Source organism: Peromyscus eremicus, chromosome 17 (genome assembly GCF_949786415.1).
Source record: "Peromyscus eremicus chromosome 17, PerEre_H2_v1, whole genome shotgun sequence".
In the NCBI taxonomy this organism is placed as follows: Eukaryota; Metazoa; Chordata; class Mammalia; order Rodentia; family Cricetidae; genus Peromyscus; species Peromyscus eremicus.
The window spans coordinates 8727438-8746760 of NC_081433.1; the positions used below are offsets into that span (position 1 = coordinate 8727438).

The 19323-nt window shown below is 45.8% G+C and overlaps 1 protein-coding gene across 1 annotated transcript; it reads right to left on the minus strand.

The window, feature by feature from the left end:
* Positions 1–4625: 4625 nt before the first annotated feature.
* Positions 4626–9918, minus strand: Coprs (coordinator of PRMT5 and differentiation stimulator). The gene is given in 5 exon segments (XM_059244745.1): positions 4626–4939; positions 4942–5025; positions 5483–5692; positions 7510–7576; positions 9787–9918. Coding segments are annotated over 5 exon segments (513 nt in total). The 5' UTR covers positions 9856–9918; the 3' UTR covers positions 4626–4856.
* Positions 9919–19323: the final 9405 nt, after the last annotated feature.

The following is a 19323-nucleotide window of genomic DNA, read 5'->3' on the forward strand; positions in this document are numbered from 1 at the left end:
TGTGTGTGTGTGTGTGTGTGTGTGCTGCACCCTGTCCGTCCGGATAGTGTTACACAGAACAAGCACTTGGTTATTGCTTTTTCCATAGGATCTCGTTGATGTGGCTGGCTGTTTTATAAGTCAATACATTTCTGTTACGTATTCCAGATGGATATAACTCATTATCCTTAAGCTTATGTTAGTCATAAGGAGTGGGGGAAGATAGGCAGGTTCATTTAGTAAACAAGCAAGTTTAAACCTAACTAAAACCTTTCGCCCCCTTTCTCTTTGTGTGTGTGTGTAATTGATCTCAGATCATAACAGTTAGGTAGAGGGCTCTGCTAGGGCCCTTGCCTAGCATGTTTTCCATACTGACTGCCCCAGGGCTCAATCCCCAGTACCTTTAAAAAAAAAAAAAAAAAAAAGACTGTTTGAAAATTGAGCATGAAAAGGAAACCTGAGAAAAATTTTGTTAACCACAAATGTACTTTTAAATCATGTTTTATATTCTTTTTCTTCATGTAAAATGAGTTTAAGAATCCTTAATACTTTTCTTGATGTTCGTTAACTTTTATGTTGTAGGGAGCTGGAGTGTTAGGGGTCACTGGTTTTCTGCAGACAGGACATTTGAGTAGATATTTAAAGCAGTTTTGATATTTTCTGCAAAGACTGAGAGGGCCATGTGATTAAGGTCATGCTTGCTTATCTGTAGTTCTTTCCAATGGAGTCTTCCCCTCACTTCCCTGCCAGCTCACATTAACACATGATCCTTAATTGCCAAACCGTGATAGAGTTTGTACCTCCTACCCGGGGCCTCCCATGCTCCCTGCGGGGGCTCAAGACCAGGGTAACAGGAGGAGCTGAAAGTCTTCCAGATTCCCAGTTAAAAATGAATGAATGGAGCTAGTGAGACAGTGCACACTAGCCTGTTACCTGAGGCGGAGGTGGAGGGTCACTTGAGCCCAGCCTGGGCAGCACAGTGAAAGCCTGTCTCGGAAAGCATTCCTGTAGAAACATTGTGATTTTGTTTTACAGTTTTGTCATTGTAAATACCTTGTTTCTCTTCATGAATTATTATTCTAACACATTTTGTTAAATGTGTATCAACCAAATTAAAAGGCTTTCATGTTAATATCTTCATACGTGCTTCCGTTTAATGATTGCGGTATAGTCAGACTTGAAATTGTCACAGATATCTGAGGAACGTAGTTTAGGAAAGGCTTGTTTTAGCTCCGAGGTTGGGAGGTTTCAATGGCTTATGGGCCCATGGCAAGGAGGGAGGGTGTGGCAGAGGAATACTGCTCACCTCACAGCATCCAGGAGAAAGAAAGAAAGGAATGAGGAAGGGCCTGGGCCAAGGTACATCCCTCAAAGGTACATCCCCAGTGATGTGCCTTCCTCCAAGTGTGCCACCACCTCCCAATAATGTATTCAGTTTTAATCTGCTAGTGGTTGAAACCATTGGCTGGAGCAGAGCCTTCATGACCCACTCCTGAAAATACCCTCTCAAGTACATCCGGTGTGCCATGAGACTGACGGCCGAATGAGGCTGTGGTGCCAGACCCTCTTAACCAGGGCAGGGCGTCTAGGACCTGCATGGACGGGGACAGCCTAGTGCTGCTGGAGCCACTGCATTGTGAAAACATGGCTTACTGGGGAGATTCTGGTGAGTTCACACAGGCAATCATGGCCATGTTCCGGGGTTGATGGGAGTGTTCAAGAATTAGGAAAGAAGTGCTGTTCTGTTGTTTGCTTGTTTTTTGAGACAGGGTTTCTTTGTGTAGCTTTGGAGCCTATCCAGGAACTTGATCTGTAGACCAGGCTGTCCTCAAACTCACAGAGATCCGCCTGGCTCTTTGCTGGGATTAAAGGCGTGCGCCACCACCGGCCAACTTCTGCTATGGCTTGCTATTAGCTCTGACCCCCAGGCAGACCCCAGGCAACTTTATTAACATACAAATAAAGTCACATTTCAGTACAAATAAAATATCACCATATTAGGGTCCTTGGTAGGAGGAAATACTTCACCAAAAAAACAACTTGTGTAACAATCAATAAATATGCCGTTGTGCAGCTGTTGAAGGTTCAGTTCGTTAGAGGTTGGGACCTTCCTGCCTACCACACAGGCCTTAAAGTTTCTTCTTAGAGTCACCTTTCTTCATTCGACCCATGCAACACAGAACACTCTGACAATGACCAAAGCCATCTTCTTAGATGTTTTGGTTTTGGCAAGAGACAGGGTTTCTCTGTGTAGCTTTGCGCCCTTTCCTGGTCTCGCTGCTGTAGACCAGGCTGGGCCTCGAACGGTCAAGAGATCCGCCTGCCTGCCTCCCGAGTGCTGGGTAAAGCAACTCTTAGAAGAAAACATTTCATTGGTCACTTGCTTACAGTTTTCAGAGGGTTAGTCCTTTGTTTAAATATTCTAGATTCTTTAATTTTTAGAAGAGCAGTTCATTTGAATTTGAATTATTTTGATAGTTTTAATGTAATTGGCCCCCATAATCTCACAGGGAGTGGCACTATTAGGAGGCATGGTCTTGTTGGAGGAAGCTGTGTCACTGTGGAGGTAGGCTTGAGGTCTCATATATGCTTAGAGAATACCACTCAGTGTCTGAGTTGACTTCCTATTGCATGCAAGATGTAGGACTCTCAGCTACTTCTCCAGCACCATGTTTACCTGCACACCGCCATGCTCCCCACCATGATGATAATGGACTGAACCTCTGAAACTGTAAATGAGCCACCCCAATTAAATGTTTTCCTTATAAGGGTTGCTGTGGTCCTGGTGTCTCTTCACAGCATAGAAACTCTTAAGACAGAAGTTGGTACCAGGGACTGGGGTATGGCTGTGATAAGGCTGACCATGCTTTTGTTTGAAGAAATGTGGACCTTGGGACTGTGGATTAGAAAAGCCGTTGAACACTTTAAGTGCTGCTTAATGGGCCATCTTTGTAGGAACACGGAAGACAGTGGTGTTGAGAGTGATTTGAACCGTGGGGGCTGGATCAAGGGGTTTCAGAGGAGAAGAATGTTAGTGTGGTGCCTAGAGATCAGTCTTGCGATATGTTGGTGAAGAATGTGGTTGATTTTTGTCCTTGTCCAAAGTGTTTGGCTGAGGCTGAAGTGAGAGTTTGGGATGAATTCTGTTGGCAGAGGAAATCTCAAAACAGCCTAGTACAGACTTTGTTGTGTGGTTATTAGTGTAACTCTAGTGAAGATTTATAATTAAAAGTAGCAAGCTGAGCAAATAAAAATACAAAATGTAAAGACTAGCCGGGCGGTGGTGGCGCATGCCTTTAATCCCAGCACTCGGGAGGCAGAGGCAGGCGATCTTTATGAGTTCGAGGCCAGCCTGGGTCTACAGAGCAAGATCCAGGAAAGGCGCAAAGCTACACAGAGAAACCCTGTCTCAAAAAACCAAAAAAAAAAAAAAAAAAATTAAGCAAAATGTAAAGACTGAGAAAAGGGGCACCAAGAAGTGGAATAGAGCTAAATCCTGTGTTCCAGGAGATAAACAGATTAAGAAATGGAATAAAGGGAGTGGTGATCTCAGGACAAGATCCCACTCAGCTAAGTTTCCACCTTGTGAAAGGGAACTAAAGAAAAGCTTAGAGCTGGGTGTGGTGGTGCACACCTTTAACCCCAGCACTGGGAAGGCAGAGGCTTGCGGATGAACTCAAAAGCCAGATGCCTAGATTCTCACCTTTCATGGATCACAGCTGGACAGACTTTTGTACCTGCTACTCTTGCTTTATGGTCCTGAACTCTACTTACTCCGGGGCCCCAGTATATGTGATCTTCCCTACATGGCAGTTGTAGCTGCCTCAGAACGCACGGAGAAATGGCTTCTCAGTTCTGCCCCCACCACAAGCCCCATTCTCAGCTCTCACATTGACTTTTCAGGCCAGACACAATCTGGTCTCATCACCATGGCCTCAGGTGGAAGAGGAAGAGAATGGCCTGTGGTGATGTGGGCCTCAACGGCCCCTTCATTGGAGACGGGGAGGGATCTTTTCTCCCCCAGGAAAACCTTGACCGAATGGCTGCCACTTCCTTCCCTCCCCACGATTCTCCTTGTCCACACATCTGTGGGGCTCTGAAACGTAGTTAGGGTGATTGAGTGCTGTGATCCTTATATTCAGACAGGAACTTTTTTCTTTGTTTATCTTCAATCAGGAGAGGGTAAGAAGCCAGCCCTGTCTGTCAAAGTTGGACTGACTCTGGCCGATCACTCCCCATTCCTCCCCTACTCCAGACACCCCCTCCCCTACCACACTTACACACAGAGCCAATGAAGAGAACAGATTATAAAAACAGAACTCTATGCCAACTAAGGATTATGGGATTGCTGGCTTCACATGCCATTTAGTTTCCAGTCTCATTTCCTTGTAAACTGAATGTTTAGCCTTTCCTTCAGGGGAACAGACATAAGCCACAAAGTCACCAGCGACTCCGGGTTCCAATCCCTGCTAAAATGTGCCAGATATACAGAAGCAAAGCTAAGATGCTTTCCTCTCAGAGAGTAGTCTGGGTCTAAATACTTCCATCCTTGAAATGTAATTCAAAGACTTCCAGTGAAGGACAAGCCTTGGTCAGAAGCACACCATCATTAGGAAATGTAGACAAAGTAGACTGAGTTATTTTTTTCCCTTCTTTATTATAAAGAACACAACTCTGACAGACAAAGAGTCCACTAACAACAGCAACAACAGCAGTGACAACAAAACGGGGCAGCAGCAGGACCCAGTTAGCCTGTCTGTGGCCCATACTGAAGGCCACGGGAACATTGCCTGGGATAGGACATTTCACTGAAAACACAGGCAACAACCCTTGATCTGGAGAACACGAGAGCTCCCACAAGGCAGAAAGTGACACCTTTAGTCCTCAGCATCATCAAACTGTCCTGTTTCAAAGACCATCTTAGAATAATGTGGTATCAGTGGAGGTGGATGGTGCCAACTGGGTCATACATCATGTCTCCTTGTGGGGCACAGCACACCCAGGGTTTAATCTCTTGAGAAATGCTCCCCTGGATGTCATCGGCATCTGCAGACAGACAGTTTCAAAAGACAGATTAGAGAAGGGGGAAGTGAACCTGGATTGTAAGAAAAAAATGTCTACAGGGAAGACCTGCAATTATCTTAATAACAGACAGACACACCTCCTTTCCTGAGGCAATACAAACAAGGCGTTCTGAACAACCCATTTATCCTTCTCAAGTTCTCTGAAGTGAAAAGGAAGAAGACAAATGGATAGCAGAGTACTGTTGTCTGCACAGCTCAGCTCAGAGACTTTAGGAGAGAATTTTCTTGTTAAAACAAATCGATGCATTGTGGAGTCAGTGGAATTTGTTTTTAATGTAAAAAAGCAGAAATTCCAGACCTGGACCGAAGATGAGGCTGAGCTCATGTATGTGACCCTACTCGGAAACCATATCTGCCTTTAGGGGCAGTGTGAAGGAGTCTGAGCAGCTGTGGCTCAGCCCCAGACACTCCCCACTTACCGTAAGGATTCCCTTGGTCTGCTTTCAGCTCCAAGTCCCAGTCCTCGCTAAAAAGATCGGCAGCCTGCTCCATGGGTGGTCCTTCTGACAGCTCCCAGCCATATAGTTCCCCATCGGCTTCTTTTTCCTCCACAGCAAAGTCTTCCTCTTCCAAACCTGGGCCCTCCTCACGGGTAGGAATGTCACTAGAGATGCTCTGGGCGCCACTGGCTATGAAATCAACAAAAGAAATTTTTTAAAATTGTTAGAAACTGGATGTCTGCTCATAAGGGTAGAAATTTTCTGGTAGCCTTCTTCTAAGAGGGAGTAACAATCTAGACATAGCTCTTTAGTGACTTGAGCACTTACACTCCCAGTGTTTAGTTTATATTTTAGAAAGGGGGTTGATCATTTTTTTCCAATAAGATGTTTGCCTTAAACAAGTCCACTAAGTACAGGGGCCTTTGCACAGGCAATATTTTCAGGTCATTTACAAGTCAACAAACCCCAAGGCCTCTGGCAAATGATGTCCTTTCATTACTCAAGCCTGTGTTGTACTTTCTTCTTTAAAGCTCGTGAGTAGTGGGTGCTTGTACAAAGGGAAACAGAGAACAGGCCCATCCAGTCCCCACGATCTTTCTCCTCAACTCGGGGAAGCCCCACAGCAATGAGACAAATGCACCTCCAAGGCCCAGAGTCCTGTGGTGATCCCAGGGCTGAGGTAAGGAGTAACCGGCCTGAAAATAGCTGTGGTCTAAGGGTGTCGCGACAACAGTCTCATAAAGCACACGTGACATCAGGGAATTGGAGGATCAACAAAACGCAGTCTACCCAACGGTGGCACTGTTCAGCCAGATGAGCGGTGATGGCTGCTGCCACATGAATGGACCTTGGAAATGTGCTGAGTTGAAAGAAGCCGGACACAAGAGACCGTGTATTGTATAATTTAATTTACTGGACATTCGCATTTGCTTGTTCAGAACAGGTAATCATTAGGAGGGGAAAAGGCTGGTGAGTAGTTGGGCTCAGGAACCAGAGAGTGGAGAGTGTTTACTCACAGGGACAAGATTTCCTTCTGGGGTCATGAAAATATTACAACTAGTGGTGACAACTGTGTAACCCTGTCACTGGCCTGAACACCCCCAGACTGTACACTTCAATACAGCCGAATGGTAAATTTACAGTACTTATCTTTTGCCACATTTTAAGACTTTATTATGTGCCTTAAGTTTCTCATGAGTAAAATAGTAACCAGGTTGTTGTGCGTTTATTTAGGGACAAAAGCACTGGGAACTGTGCCTGACATACAGCAAGTGCTTAGCACCTGCCAGCTGCTGCGATTACACCCATTCCATGCTTCATCTATCTATCGACCAGCACTGTCCATCAGAACTCTCTTCCAGGATACAACAGTACATCACACGTGCTCGCTCAGCATGGTAAAAAGGGACTGAATTTCCTATTTCACTATAATTACACAGTGGCTAGTGCATCACATATCTTCTCCCTCAACACTAGGAAGTATTATCACACTGTTTAAAAAATCACAGAGGGGCTGGAGAGATGGCTCAGCGGTTAAGAGCATTGGCTGCTTTTCCAGAGGACCCGGGTTCAATTCCCTGCACCCATATGGCAGCTCACAACTGTAACTCCATTTCCAGGGGATCTGACATTATTTTATGTCAACACACATAAAATAAAAATAAATAAATAAATAGAAAATATAGAAAGGCTAAGTGACTTATCTAAGGACAAAAAGTTCAAGTCCAAGGATCTAGAACTGAAACAAGCTTTTCTGGCTACATGCTCTATGCGTTTCTTACTAACTCAAGTTGTTCCTCCCAGTGAAATAGGGTGGTTTGGATCCATACCAAGTCAGTACTTCCTTGAAGCCTCCAAATGAAGGGTCCCTTTGAAACAGTTGGCAAAGGAGGTAACTCACTGGCAAAGAGGACTGGCTAGCAAGAAAAGGTACATAAGACAAAGAGACTACACTGTCTTCTCTCCATCTCTTCCAGCGTCCACCCCAGTCTCTGCCGTCTACTTGCCTAGTCGGTCCATGGCCATCTCAGTCTCCGTCTCCTGACCGGAGAGGTCAGCTGCGGCAAAGCCAGCCTGTGGAAGGAGAAATCATTACCAGGAGCTTGGGTATCTGGGACATGTCATTACCTTGAAGCTCTGAGCCCACCCTCCCACAGTGCCCCTCCCACTGCAGCAAGACCAGAGAGAGCAGGGCCTGTGGGCATCACCCCAGCAACCTCTCCCTCCCCCGCCCCCCCCCCCCCACCACCACCACTGAGAACGCTTTCTTGCACTGGCAACTGGGAGCTGCCAGTTTTGCTCTCATCCTTGGACCCTCTTCAGAAGTCTGGGTAGCAGGACTTCTCCAGGACAGCTCCTGGCTCTCAGGGATTGTAGTTTCAGGTCTGGGTGTAATGTAAACCCTTTCCTCTGCCACTGTTACTACTCTAACCTCGTCCCTTTTTCTTGGCCAGCACTGGAAGCTGTTTCCTGCACCTGCTACTTCTCTGCAAACCTTCCCCCTTTTCAGTGACTTAACCTCAAGGAAACAGCTCCTTCTAACGGTGTCTCCCCAGGGGTATGTGGGGAACTAGAGTTTTAGTTCCTAAACACTGGAACCATTCCAACTAGGTAATTTTATGCCCCATTATTTCATTGTTCCCAAAACTTTATTGCCCCCAAGATCGCTCTCCAGTTCATGTCCACAGCTTGGACGGTTAGGCCAGACTTCGATCTTGGCCCTGCCATGTGCTCAGGGCATGACCCCTGGAAACTGGGGGTGGTTGTTCTGAGCTTGCAGGGCCCTATGTTGACAGAACATTTAGGAAGACACCTAATACAGGCTGGAGATGTAGCTCAGTTGGTAGAGTGTTTGCTTAGGGTGCTCAACGCCCCAGGTTGACTTTCCAGCACTACGTAAAACCAGGCCTGGTGGTGCATGTCCGTAATCTCAGCATTTGGGAAGTGGGGGTGGGGCAGGGGACCAGAAGTTTAAGGTCATTCGTGGTCACAGAGTCTACATGAGACCCTGTCTCAAAAACTATAATTAAATAAAGGCAACAACAATAACAAAAGCACCTGTTAGATTGCAGAAAAATAACATTTGACTTAAATTCACTTTATTTTTTAAAAATTTTTATTTATATACTTATTTACGTATATTTGCGTGTGTGAGTGTACCAGGAGGTGTTGGAGAGGGAGTTATGGATGGCTGGGAACCAAACCAAACTCTGTAAGACCACCACCGTGCTAGCTCTCCAGTCTTACATGGACATTTCATCCTACACTTGTACTTGGCACACACCCTAATCAGCATTCATTACCTAGTCATGCCTGGACTTTTAATGATTCAATTCTGACTCCTGTGGTCAGTGATAACCCAGAACAGCAGCTCACTGCTGCCCCCCACCCCAAGGTGTCAGACCTCTTTCTTGAACTCCACTCCTGCTCAGTCTTAAAAACGGCAGTCACTACTCTACCCCAAACCTTCGTGGACCCGCCACAGCCATCCACAGCCCAGCAATGCCATTCATATTGCCTCTCACATTCGCCGGCTTGCTGAACATAGATCTCTTTCTGTGAAAGGCCTGCTCTAGGACCCAAGCTCCAAGGCCATTTGCCTGGCGATTTCTGACCTCCCGGCCCTTACTGGGCCACTACCCTCTATCTAAGAACATCCTTTCCCGCTCCACCCTGATAAAATTAGTGCCCTCCTATTCTAAAGAACTAATTTTCTTTGCGAATCTATTGCTACTGTTGCTGCAAGTACCATCTTTGATGCGCAAGCATTCCATTCACACACGCAATTAGCATATACGTTGGGTCAGGCACAAGGCGTGGCTTCTGGTGAATAGGATGCCTACAGTCAAGCTCACTGTAGAGGTGGGCGCCGAATAAGGACGGGTCATAGGAAAAGGCTGTATTGTGGCCACTTGCAAAGATGTTTCTGGAAATCCCGTGTCACTAGGGGCCTTTCAATTTCATCAAATGGGAAAAAGCACCGGTGGCATCTGGCGTCCAAGGTCAGTTGCACATCCCCACCACTGGCCAGAGGTCCTCAAGGTTAAAAAAAAAAAAAAAAAATCCGTTTCCTCGCCGCTCCCACCTGACCCCGGCCCCCAGCTCCACCTTCCTTCCTTCCATTCACTCCCGCCGTTACCGGCCAGGCTCGGCGCGTGCTCGCGGGGCCCCCCGAGCGTTGCCCGGGTGAGCGGCCTCTCGGCAGCGCGCGAGCCCCGCGGCTGCCGGCCGGCCGGCCCGGGTGGTGGCAGGTGCCCGCGTTCCCCCGACCCCGCGGCGCTCACCTCCGCGCTGGGGACCTCCCGCGCACTTGGCTCGCCAGACCCCTGCCCGCTGGCCGCCCGAGGGTCCATGCCCCGCCGCCCACAGCCAGGCGCCCGGGACGCTCCGGCACGTGACGGCCGACGGGCGGCGGAGCGGGCCAATCGGAGCGGCGCTGCCACCGAGGGGGCGGGGCGGCGCAGGGGCAGCGGCGCCGGACGACACGCCCACCTGCGTCCAGCCCGGACCATCGGCTCCCAGGCTCTCTGTCTGACATCCAGCGCTGGTTGGGAGCCGCCGTAGGCCACACTGGGCTTTCTTCACCCATGGCAGTATTAAATGGCTGTCAGAGCCACTGCAGCTCCATTCCTTTCGCTCCACCCCATCACAGGGTTTTCCAGATTTCAGGCTGCAGCTGGACTACAGCATCCAACAATGAGTGAAGGAACTCGGCAGCCTGGAGACTTGCCACCTTGGCTTAATGATCATGTTTGAAGTCAATCTATTAGGAGGCAGGATAAACGACCAAAACAACCAACGTAACCGCCCAGAAACATTCTGCGGTTGTGTTATCGAAGTCACAACCTGTGCTCCAAGTCAGCAATGTGACTACGTTGGATAAGTCTCCATTTCCTTCTTTCCACGACTAGTTTGGCTGTTTTTATTGGCTTATTGAGTATGGGTAGCTGGACCTGACTCGGGGCACAGGTTGTTACCCCGGAGTTCAGTAACAGTTGGGCAGTAGAAGCTGACCAAACCTCCATCTTTCAATGGGCAAAGTCTCCAATCTGTTTATTTCCCGGTTTCTTCAGAGACATAAGTCAGCAGCTAGCCGTGGATAGAGTGCATGTGTGTGTGTGGATGGATGGATGGATGGATGGATGGATCTGAATAACCCAGCTGTAAAGACAGCCTTTACTGCCTCCCCCAGCACAACCTAAACTCAACAAACTAGTTCAAGGCATGGTTACCAGGAAAGCTGGGATTCCTTGCTCATCAAGTCACCTTATAACATTGTTTGGAACACAAGTCTCTTCATCTCCCTTAAATAGTATGTTGTTTGTAAACGACATAAGGCATTAAACATACTTTTTTTCAGGTAAAGTTGATTCATAATATTTCGTTCTTTTTTCTTTCCGTAGTCGTTCCTATGGAGGGAGGAATATGACCAGTTAATGTGTGTTCTGTTCCGTTGTCCTGTCTTCAAATCTAACAGACTCTAGGTCAGCGCTGCCCAAAGAATCTTCTGCTATGATAGAAATAAAGGCTCTTTATCTGTGCTGTCCGCCACGGTAACCACGTGTTTACTGAGCATTTAAAATACAGTCAATGTGAAAAGAAACTCAGAGGAGGCAAACCACCAGCAGATCTACCCAACTATGAAGCCTGTGGACCACAGCAATGACCAGCGCGGCCCAACAACCCTCAGGGAGCAGCAGCGGCCTGCATTCCTTGGCAGTAACCAACCACTCTCTAATTGGACCTACGATCTGCTCAACAAAAGGGAAACCATGCTTGGCACTGGAAACCCAGCCAACTGCCCAGCGTTAGTGAAGTCGTGGATCTTGGAAGAGAACCTACAACCACCACCTTTTTAAACCAGCACAATGCTTAGCTACACTCTAAATATCTGTCCTCATAGCCACAGGAAAGTACAGTTTTCATCCCTCATCAAAGAAACTCTTTGTAACAGACAGAAGCCATTACAGAAAACCACAACCAATCAAAATGCAGGGTTTTGGAACCCAGTCCCAACTGATAACATTTCCAACACGACTCCCACACCTAAGGCTCAGGGGTCATCTCAGAAGAGGGAGTGAAAAGATTGTGAGAGAAAGAGAGACTGAAAGTTTTCTGTGAGATTGTGTTTCTTAGGGATGTCAGACGCTACATCCATAAACCTTCACCGACATGACTGCCTAACCATGAGCTGCACGAAGATGATAGCTGTAGACACACTAAGGTAGATCCATGGGGAAAGGCTCACAAGGCCTCAGCCCTACACAAAGAACTACAGGCAGCTAAGGAATGCAGAGAGTGGGAGAAATAGTGTTCCCCAGGAAACAGCTCACCATTGGTTGTCCGGTACTAAATGGTCTGCCCTGAAAGCATGTACATACAAGTAGCATTACATAGACTGAGCAGATTGTATTTAGGTACACACACACACACACACACACACACACACACAACACCACAACCAACAACAACAATTAATGAAAACAGAGGCCATGAATTTGGTAGAGAGTAAGGAGGGGAACATGGATTTGGAGGGAGGAAAGGGAAGGGGGAAATTATGTAATTATAATCTCAAAAAATGATTTTAAAATGACATCACTTTTACTTATTAAAATGGTAAAAGTAAAAAAGAAAAATATATACTCAATGTAGTCAAGGATGTTGCCCCTTCCATACATTGCTTGGAGAAAGGAGCAAACTGGCAGTGTGCATCAATATTCCTTGTTACATATTTTGGTCTAGTAATTCTGTCAAATGTGATTTTTTCTAGGAAAGCATCAATGAAGGTGACCAAAGATCAAGAAAAATCTTTACCAACAGCATTCTTAACAAAAAATTAAAAGTGACAAGGTCCAGCCACAGAGGCTAACTCATCACTTACTTTTATGATGGAATATTATGTTTAGAAGGCATGAATGTTTTTAATGTGTGTGCAGGGGTGTGTGTGTGTGTTATGTGAGTTCTTGTGTGTGTGCATGTGTGAAGAGGCTAGAGGTCACGATAGGGTGTCTGTCTTAGTTACCATTTTATTGCTGTGAAAAGACACCATGACCAAGGCATTTCGTTGAGGGCTTGCCTACAATTACAGAGGTTCAGTCCATCACCACCATGGCAGGAAGCATGGCAGTGGGCCCAGGAAGCATGGTGCTGGAGAAGTAGTTGAGAGCAGCATCCTGATCCGCAAGCAGAAAGATAGATACACTGGGCCTGGCAGGGGCTTTTGAAACTCAAAGCCCACCCCCAGTGACACACTTCCTCCAACAAGGCCACACCTTCTAATCTTTCCTTAGTGACTAAGCGTTCAAATCCGTGATCCTATGAGGACCATCTTATTCAAGCCACCAACCACAGGATCTTTATGGCTCTCCACCTTAAATGTGACAGCATCTCTCGCTGATCCTGGAGTTCACTGATTAGGCAAGACTGTCTAGCAAGACTCAGACACCGTCCTGCCTCAGTCTCTCCAATGCTCTGTTACTGGTGTGCCGGGCTCTTCATACGGCTGCTGGTGATGAAACTCAGGTCATCATTCTTGTATGGTAAGCATTTGCTTACTGAGCCATCTCCCTAGCCCCTGAGATTCTTCAGTGATATACAGAAACAACATATTGGGTTGTTTTATTTTAATTTTGATGTGCATTGCTGTTTTGCCTGCATGTATGTCTGTGTGAAGCTGTCAGATCTTGGAGTTACGGAGAGTTGTGAGCTGCCATGTGGGTGCTGGGAATTGAACCTGGGTCCTCTTAACTGCTGAGCCTTCTCTCCAGCCCGAGAAACAACATACTGTTATGTGAAACATTTTTTTAAAGATGTATTTATTATGTATAGTGTTCTGCCTGCATGTATGCCTACATACCAGAAGAGGGCACCAGATCTCATTATAGAAGGTTGTGAGCCATGGTGTGGTTGCTGGGAATTGAACTCAGGATCTCTGGAAGACAGGACCTCTGGAAGAACAGCCAGTGCTCTTAACCTCTGAGCCATCTCACCAGCCCCAGTAAGTGAAACTTCATGCTAAGTAAAACTGCATTGAATGTTCCTCCAGTGACAGCGCGATGTTAAGTTAAAGGATAAAATTCAAACACATGAATGCTTCCTCCACGATATCAGAATACCCTTCTCTGCTCACAGCTGTGTCTAAGCCTCCCCGCGAGGCCCTTCTTTACTGCTCCAATCCACTCCTCTCCTGGTGCTCTTCTTTTATTGCCAAGCCTGTAAATGTAAACAACCCTTTGTGGATCAGTCCTTGGGATAAATAAAATACACTTTACACTGTCTACACCTTCTTCAAGGATGCTCTCCCAGTACCTCCATTTCTGCTGTTTGAACCAGCTCTCTTGGAATATTTAGCTGTCTTACCAATTCCCAACTCCCACCCTGTAGATGTAACAAACCGTCTTTTTAAATAAGAAACACAGAACCAATGCAAAGAAGAAAGCCAAGAGGTCAGAGCTAAGAGCTAAAACCTTACCCTTCCTCCTGCGATGGTCCTACCTCTCCAAACCAGAGCTACCCCTGTGTTAAAGTCTTTATATAGACTTTCTGTTCTGCCTTCTCATTGGTTGTAAACCCAACCACATGACTGCCTCGTCACGGCCTGTCTGTATAGACCTCCAGGTTTTCTATGATTAGTATTGAAATTAAAGGCATGTGTATCCAATACTGGCTATATCCCTGAATACACAGAGACTTACCTAGCTCTGCCTATCAAGTGCTGGGATTACAAGCGTACGCCACCACTGCCCTGCTTTCCTGTGGCTTGCTAATAGCTCTGACCCCCGGGCAACTTTATTTATTAACATACAAATAACATTTTAATACAAATAAAATATCACCATACCACCCCTTAGAGTTTTCCTTCTTTTCTTTCTTTTTTTTCGAGACAGGGTTTCTCTGTGTAGCTTTGCACCTTTTCTGGAACTCGCTTTGTAGACCAGGCTAGCCTCGAATTCACAGAGATCCACCTGCCTCTGCCTCCCGAGTGCTGGGATTAAAGGCATGCGCCACCACCGTCCGGCTTCCTTCTTTTCTGTATGCGATGAACTCTCAGCTATTTCTTGAATGATCTAAAAGAACCAATCCAATTCTCAATAAGAAAATCAAACGGGCCAGGCAGTGGTGGCACACGCCTTTAATCCTAGCACTCGGGAGGCAGAGCCAGGTGGATCTCTCTGAGTTCGAGGCCAGCCTGGTCTACAGAGCAAGATCCAGGATAGGCACCAAAACTACACAGGGAAACCCTGTCTCAAAAAAAAAAAAAGAAAAGAAAGAAAAAAAAAACAAAGAAAAGAAAGAAAGAAAGAAAGAAAGAAAGAAAGAAAGAAAGAAAGAAAGAAAAAGGAAAAACGGCTGAGTTCAGCTCTAGGTAGAAAACAGCTTTCAGTTTTCTTCTCTACACGGTCTTATTTCCTCTGTATTTGAATGTGTGTCGCATATGTTTATAACAGGGAAAGATCAGAGACAAGTATACTGTCTCATCCATTTTAGCAGGCTCCACCACACCATGTCTACGTTAGAGATATGTGATGTATATATACATACACACACACATGCACAATGTGGTTCAATAAATGAAAGTCAGTTGTATGACTTCCATGTGTTTTGAGAAAAACATTTAGGAACCATGATAGGACTAGGTTTGGTGGTACTTGCCCCAAATACCAACACCTGGAAGGCTGAGGCAGGAGGATTGGGATCAGGCATTCAAGACTAGCCTAGGCTTCTTAAGACTTTGTCTCAAAAACCAAACCAACCACGACAGAAGCCAACCTAAAGCTGTAGTCTGGCTCAACAGCACATGCTCCATAAGCAGTTCTCTTTCCTAGAACTAACCATTAGCTCTCAAATCCCATTGGCCATCTTGCCTGCTGGCTCTGAACACCTCACCTCAAGGGCCTGCCGAGCAACTGTGTACAAAGCCGCCTGTGCTCCTGATGCACACAGCCAGCTTGGCTGCCAATTGCTCGGCTGAGTCGCCCTGACAACACTTTCATGGCAGTGGGTAGATAGATCTGTTAGCAGTTGTGAGGTCTGCCTAGAGAAGGGTTCAGTTCCTTCCAGAAATCCGTGCAAGGCTCTTTAAAAGAAACCTAAAGTTTACTGTAAACAAAATTAGATCTCTGACAGCCTTATTAAGCAAGCTCAATTATTTAATATTAATTTAAGAGTCCTAAGATATGTCTCTGTTGTTTTCTTCCTAGTACCCTGTGTGAAACAGCGCCTGTCTTGGCTGCTTTACACCAAACTCTAGGAAAATAAGGGTTTTTGTTGTTGTTGTTGTTGTTTGTTTGTTTGTTTGTTTGTTTTTCAAGATAGGGTTTCTCTGTGAAACAGTCCTGGCTGTCCTGGAACTTGCTTAGTAGACCAGGCTGGCCTCAAATTCAGAGAGATCTTCCTGCCTCTGCCTCCCGAGTGCTGGGATTAAAGGAATGTGCCACCACTGCCTGGCCTGTTTTGTTTTAAATTCTGTACCTTTGTGTGGCTATGTGTCCATGTCCTAGAAGGCCAGAGGTTGGCTTCAACTCCCCTGGAGCTGGAGGTACAGGTGGCATGCTTTTAACCCCTGAGCCACCACCTCGCCATCCTCTTAAACGGGTTTCTTAACTAATACATAAACATTGTAAAGCTTCCGGGAGAGGCGGCTCCCCGGTCAGGAGCACTTGTTGCAGAGAGCCTGGGTTCAATTCCTTGCACTGACAAGGTTGCTCACAACACTCCGTTGTGCCAGTTCTGGGGCTCTAACACCCTCCTCTGGCCTCCTCAGTCACCAGGTACATGTGTGGTGCACAGACATAGATGTGAGCCAAACACTCATGCACTTAAAGGAAACAACTCTAAAAGGATTAAAATGAAATTTACACACATTAGTGAGGTAAATGTAGTGTTTTGGTACGGCATATATTGTATCGCATTTGAATCAAGTTAAGCATATCTATCTACTCAATATTTATTTATATAAAAAATTTCACAGTCCTTTCTTCCAGCTGTTTTGAAATGCGTGCTACGTTTATCTTGAGCCATCCTGCTGTGCAATGACATTCTAGAACTTCTTAATACAATTTAACTGTAACCTAGTACCCAGTAACTCCATTTCTCCTCCTCCCTTACTATCTACTATGACTAATGACCGACATTGTTCACCTTTTCCTTATAACTATTTCTTGTAAAGAGAACCAAGCCAAGCAAATCTTTCATACAGAGTTTTTAAGAGAAGAACTTGTGTACATGGGCTTGTGGACTTAGCATTAGAAGTAGAATTATGTTGGCATACATATGCACAAAACAAGGGAGGAGCCGGCGTGATGGCTCAGCAAGGAAAAGCACTTGTGACCATGGCAACCCAAGTTCAATCACCCTACGTGAGATGAGAACGGGGACCAGGGTCTGCTTGGGCTACACGAGACCCTGTCTTTTTTGTTTCAACAAACATTAGAATTTTTATTGCTCCTTGGCACCACTGGGTTTCTTATGATTCGTCTTCTCTCAGTTACAGTCATCCCGCCTTTATTATAAACCGGTGGAAGCTGAGAGCATTCACTAATATAATGGCTGAATGAACTTCCTTGGCACAAGGAACGGAAATACCCAGAGTGAACATTTGGAATGAAATTTCCCATGAAAATGGGAAAATGTTAGTGGACTGAAGCGCGTCCCAAACCAGGGTCTCAGCTCTGGCTCCTGCTGATCCTAGAGCATCACTGCTTGCCCATGTATAAATGGGAGACCCTATCTTTTTTTTTTTTTTTTTTTGTTTTGTTTTGTTTTTCGAGACAGGGTTTCTCTGTGTAGCTTTGCGCCTTTCCTGGAACTCACTTTGTAGACCAGGCTGGCCTCGAACTCATAGAGATCCGCCTGGCTCTGCCTCCCGAGTGCTGGGATTAAAGGCGTGCGCCACCACCGCCCAGCGGGAGACCCTATCTTAACAAAACAGAAGTATATCAATAAAATAAAACTCTCTCTCTCTCTCTCCAATAAATCTTAGAAGAAGCAAACCAACTTTAAAAACAAACAACCACAATAGAGTGTTACGAATTCATCTCAACCCTCCAGTTAGTCACCATCCATTAGGTGTTCGAAAGGGAAGGAGATCCAGAGTGGTGTCAATCATAAAAGCACATGGCTCGATGGCATGGAGAAAATTCCTTCAGTTGAGAACGTGAGCTGCTTCGTGGGAAACAATATTTGAAAGTCTGAAGGATGAGTGGGATCTAAATAAACAAATAAATAGAAAAAGTTCTACTCGCCATAGCCAACAACTTCTTCCTTTCTAGTATCTGAATTCTGGCACATAGTCATTCTGTCCGTCTTAACTGTTACAGCAGTAAGGCATACACCCTAGTAGGTGAGTGTTAGCAAGCTCTTTAAATCTGACGATGACGACCTGCACTTCAACACCTCCTCACCTGGAGAAGAGTGTTGCAGAATATTAATTTAAGATGTGTTACATCATTTATGCTGTGGAACATTTGTTTAACGGTGTTGCGTTCTTTTATGTTGTATTTATTTAACTTTGTGAATCTGTGTTACTGTGCCTGTGTAAAACACCCACATTCAAGGAGCGTAAAGCAGTGAAAGCTTGAGCTTGGGTCACTTTCCCCCTTTGTATAGCCCAGGGCCCCAGCCCAGGACACGACTCTGCACACTCCTGAGCTGGGTCTTCCTACCTTCGTTAACCTAAGGAAGACAACTCCCCACAGATGTGACCAGAGGTTTGCCTCTCAGGTTATTTTTGACTCTGTCAAATGGATAATTAACACAGACCATTCATTATGTATGTGCAAATTGTTGAAAACTGAAAAAGATATTTCGGCCTGGTGCTGCTGGTGCACGTCTTTAATCTCAGCACTCAGAGGCAGAGGCAGGCAGATCTCTGTGAGTTCGAGGCCAGCCTGGTCTACAGAGCAAGATCCAAAACAAGCTCCAAAAGCTATCCAGAGAAACCCTGTCTTGAAAAACAAACAAACAAAAAAAGTTTTTTTTTTTTTTGAAACATATTCTTGCTGGAGTACTGAGTACAGCGGCAAGTAACAAAAGAATCCTGCCTCAAATAAGGTGGAAGGTGAAGACCAACATGCAAGATTATCTTCTAATTTCTACATGTGGGCCAGGGCATAGACATGCTCAGACTCATATACAAGCATGCACCATATACAAACATACATGTATGCATGTGTACACAGACACACAGACACACAGACACACACACACAAGTAACCCACATATGACGCCAAAGTTAGAAATGTAAGTATACATGGGGCTCGGGAGGTAGCTCAGTTAGTTGGTAGAACGTTTGCCTAACAAGCATGAAGCTCTGGGTTAGATCCCTAGTGCGACATAAACTGGGTGTGGTGGCACACACCTGTAATCCCAGCATTTAGGAGGGAAGGGAGTTAGGAGATCAGGGTTCCAGGTCATCCTTGACTACCTAACAAGTTCAAGGTCAGCCTTGGCTACCCGCGACCCTATCTCAAGACAAAACAGAAATATAACAATATAAAACCATATACACCCATGTAAATAGAATTACAGTATGGCTGTAGGAATATGATAGATTGCAAACACATTTGCTTGTTTTCAGACATCCTAAAACTTCCGATCCTCCTGTTACCACCTCCCAAATGCTGGGGTTACGGGTGTACACCACCAGACCAAATTTTATTGAGTCTTGGAAATCAAAGCCGCCCTTCCTGGGTGTTGGTCAATCAGTCTACACTGAAGCTGCAACCTTGACCCCTGCATTTGGATTTCTTGCGCATTAGTGTCTGAGTCATCCCCACCCACCGTCCCATGGATTCAATTCATAAAAACAGAAACGGGCTGGG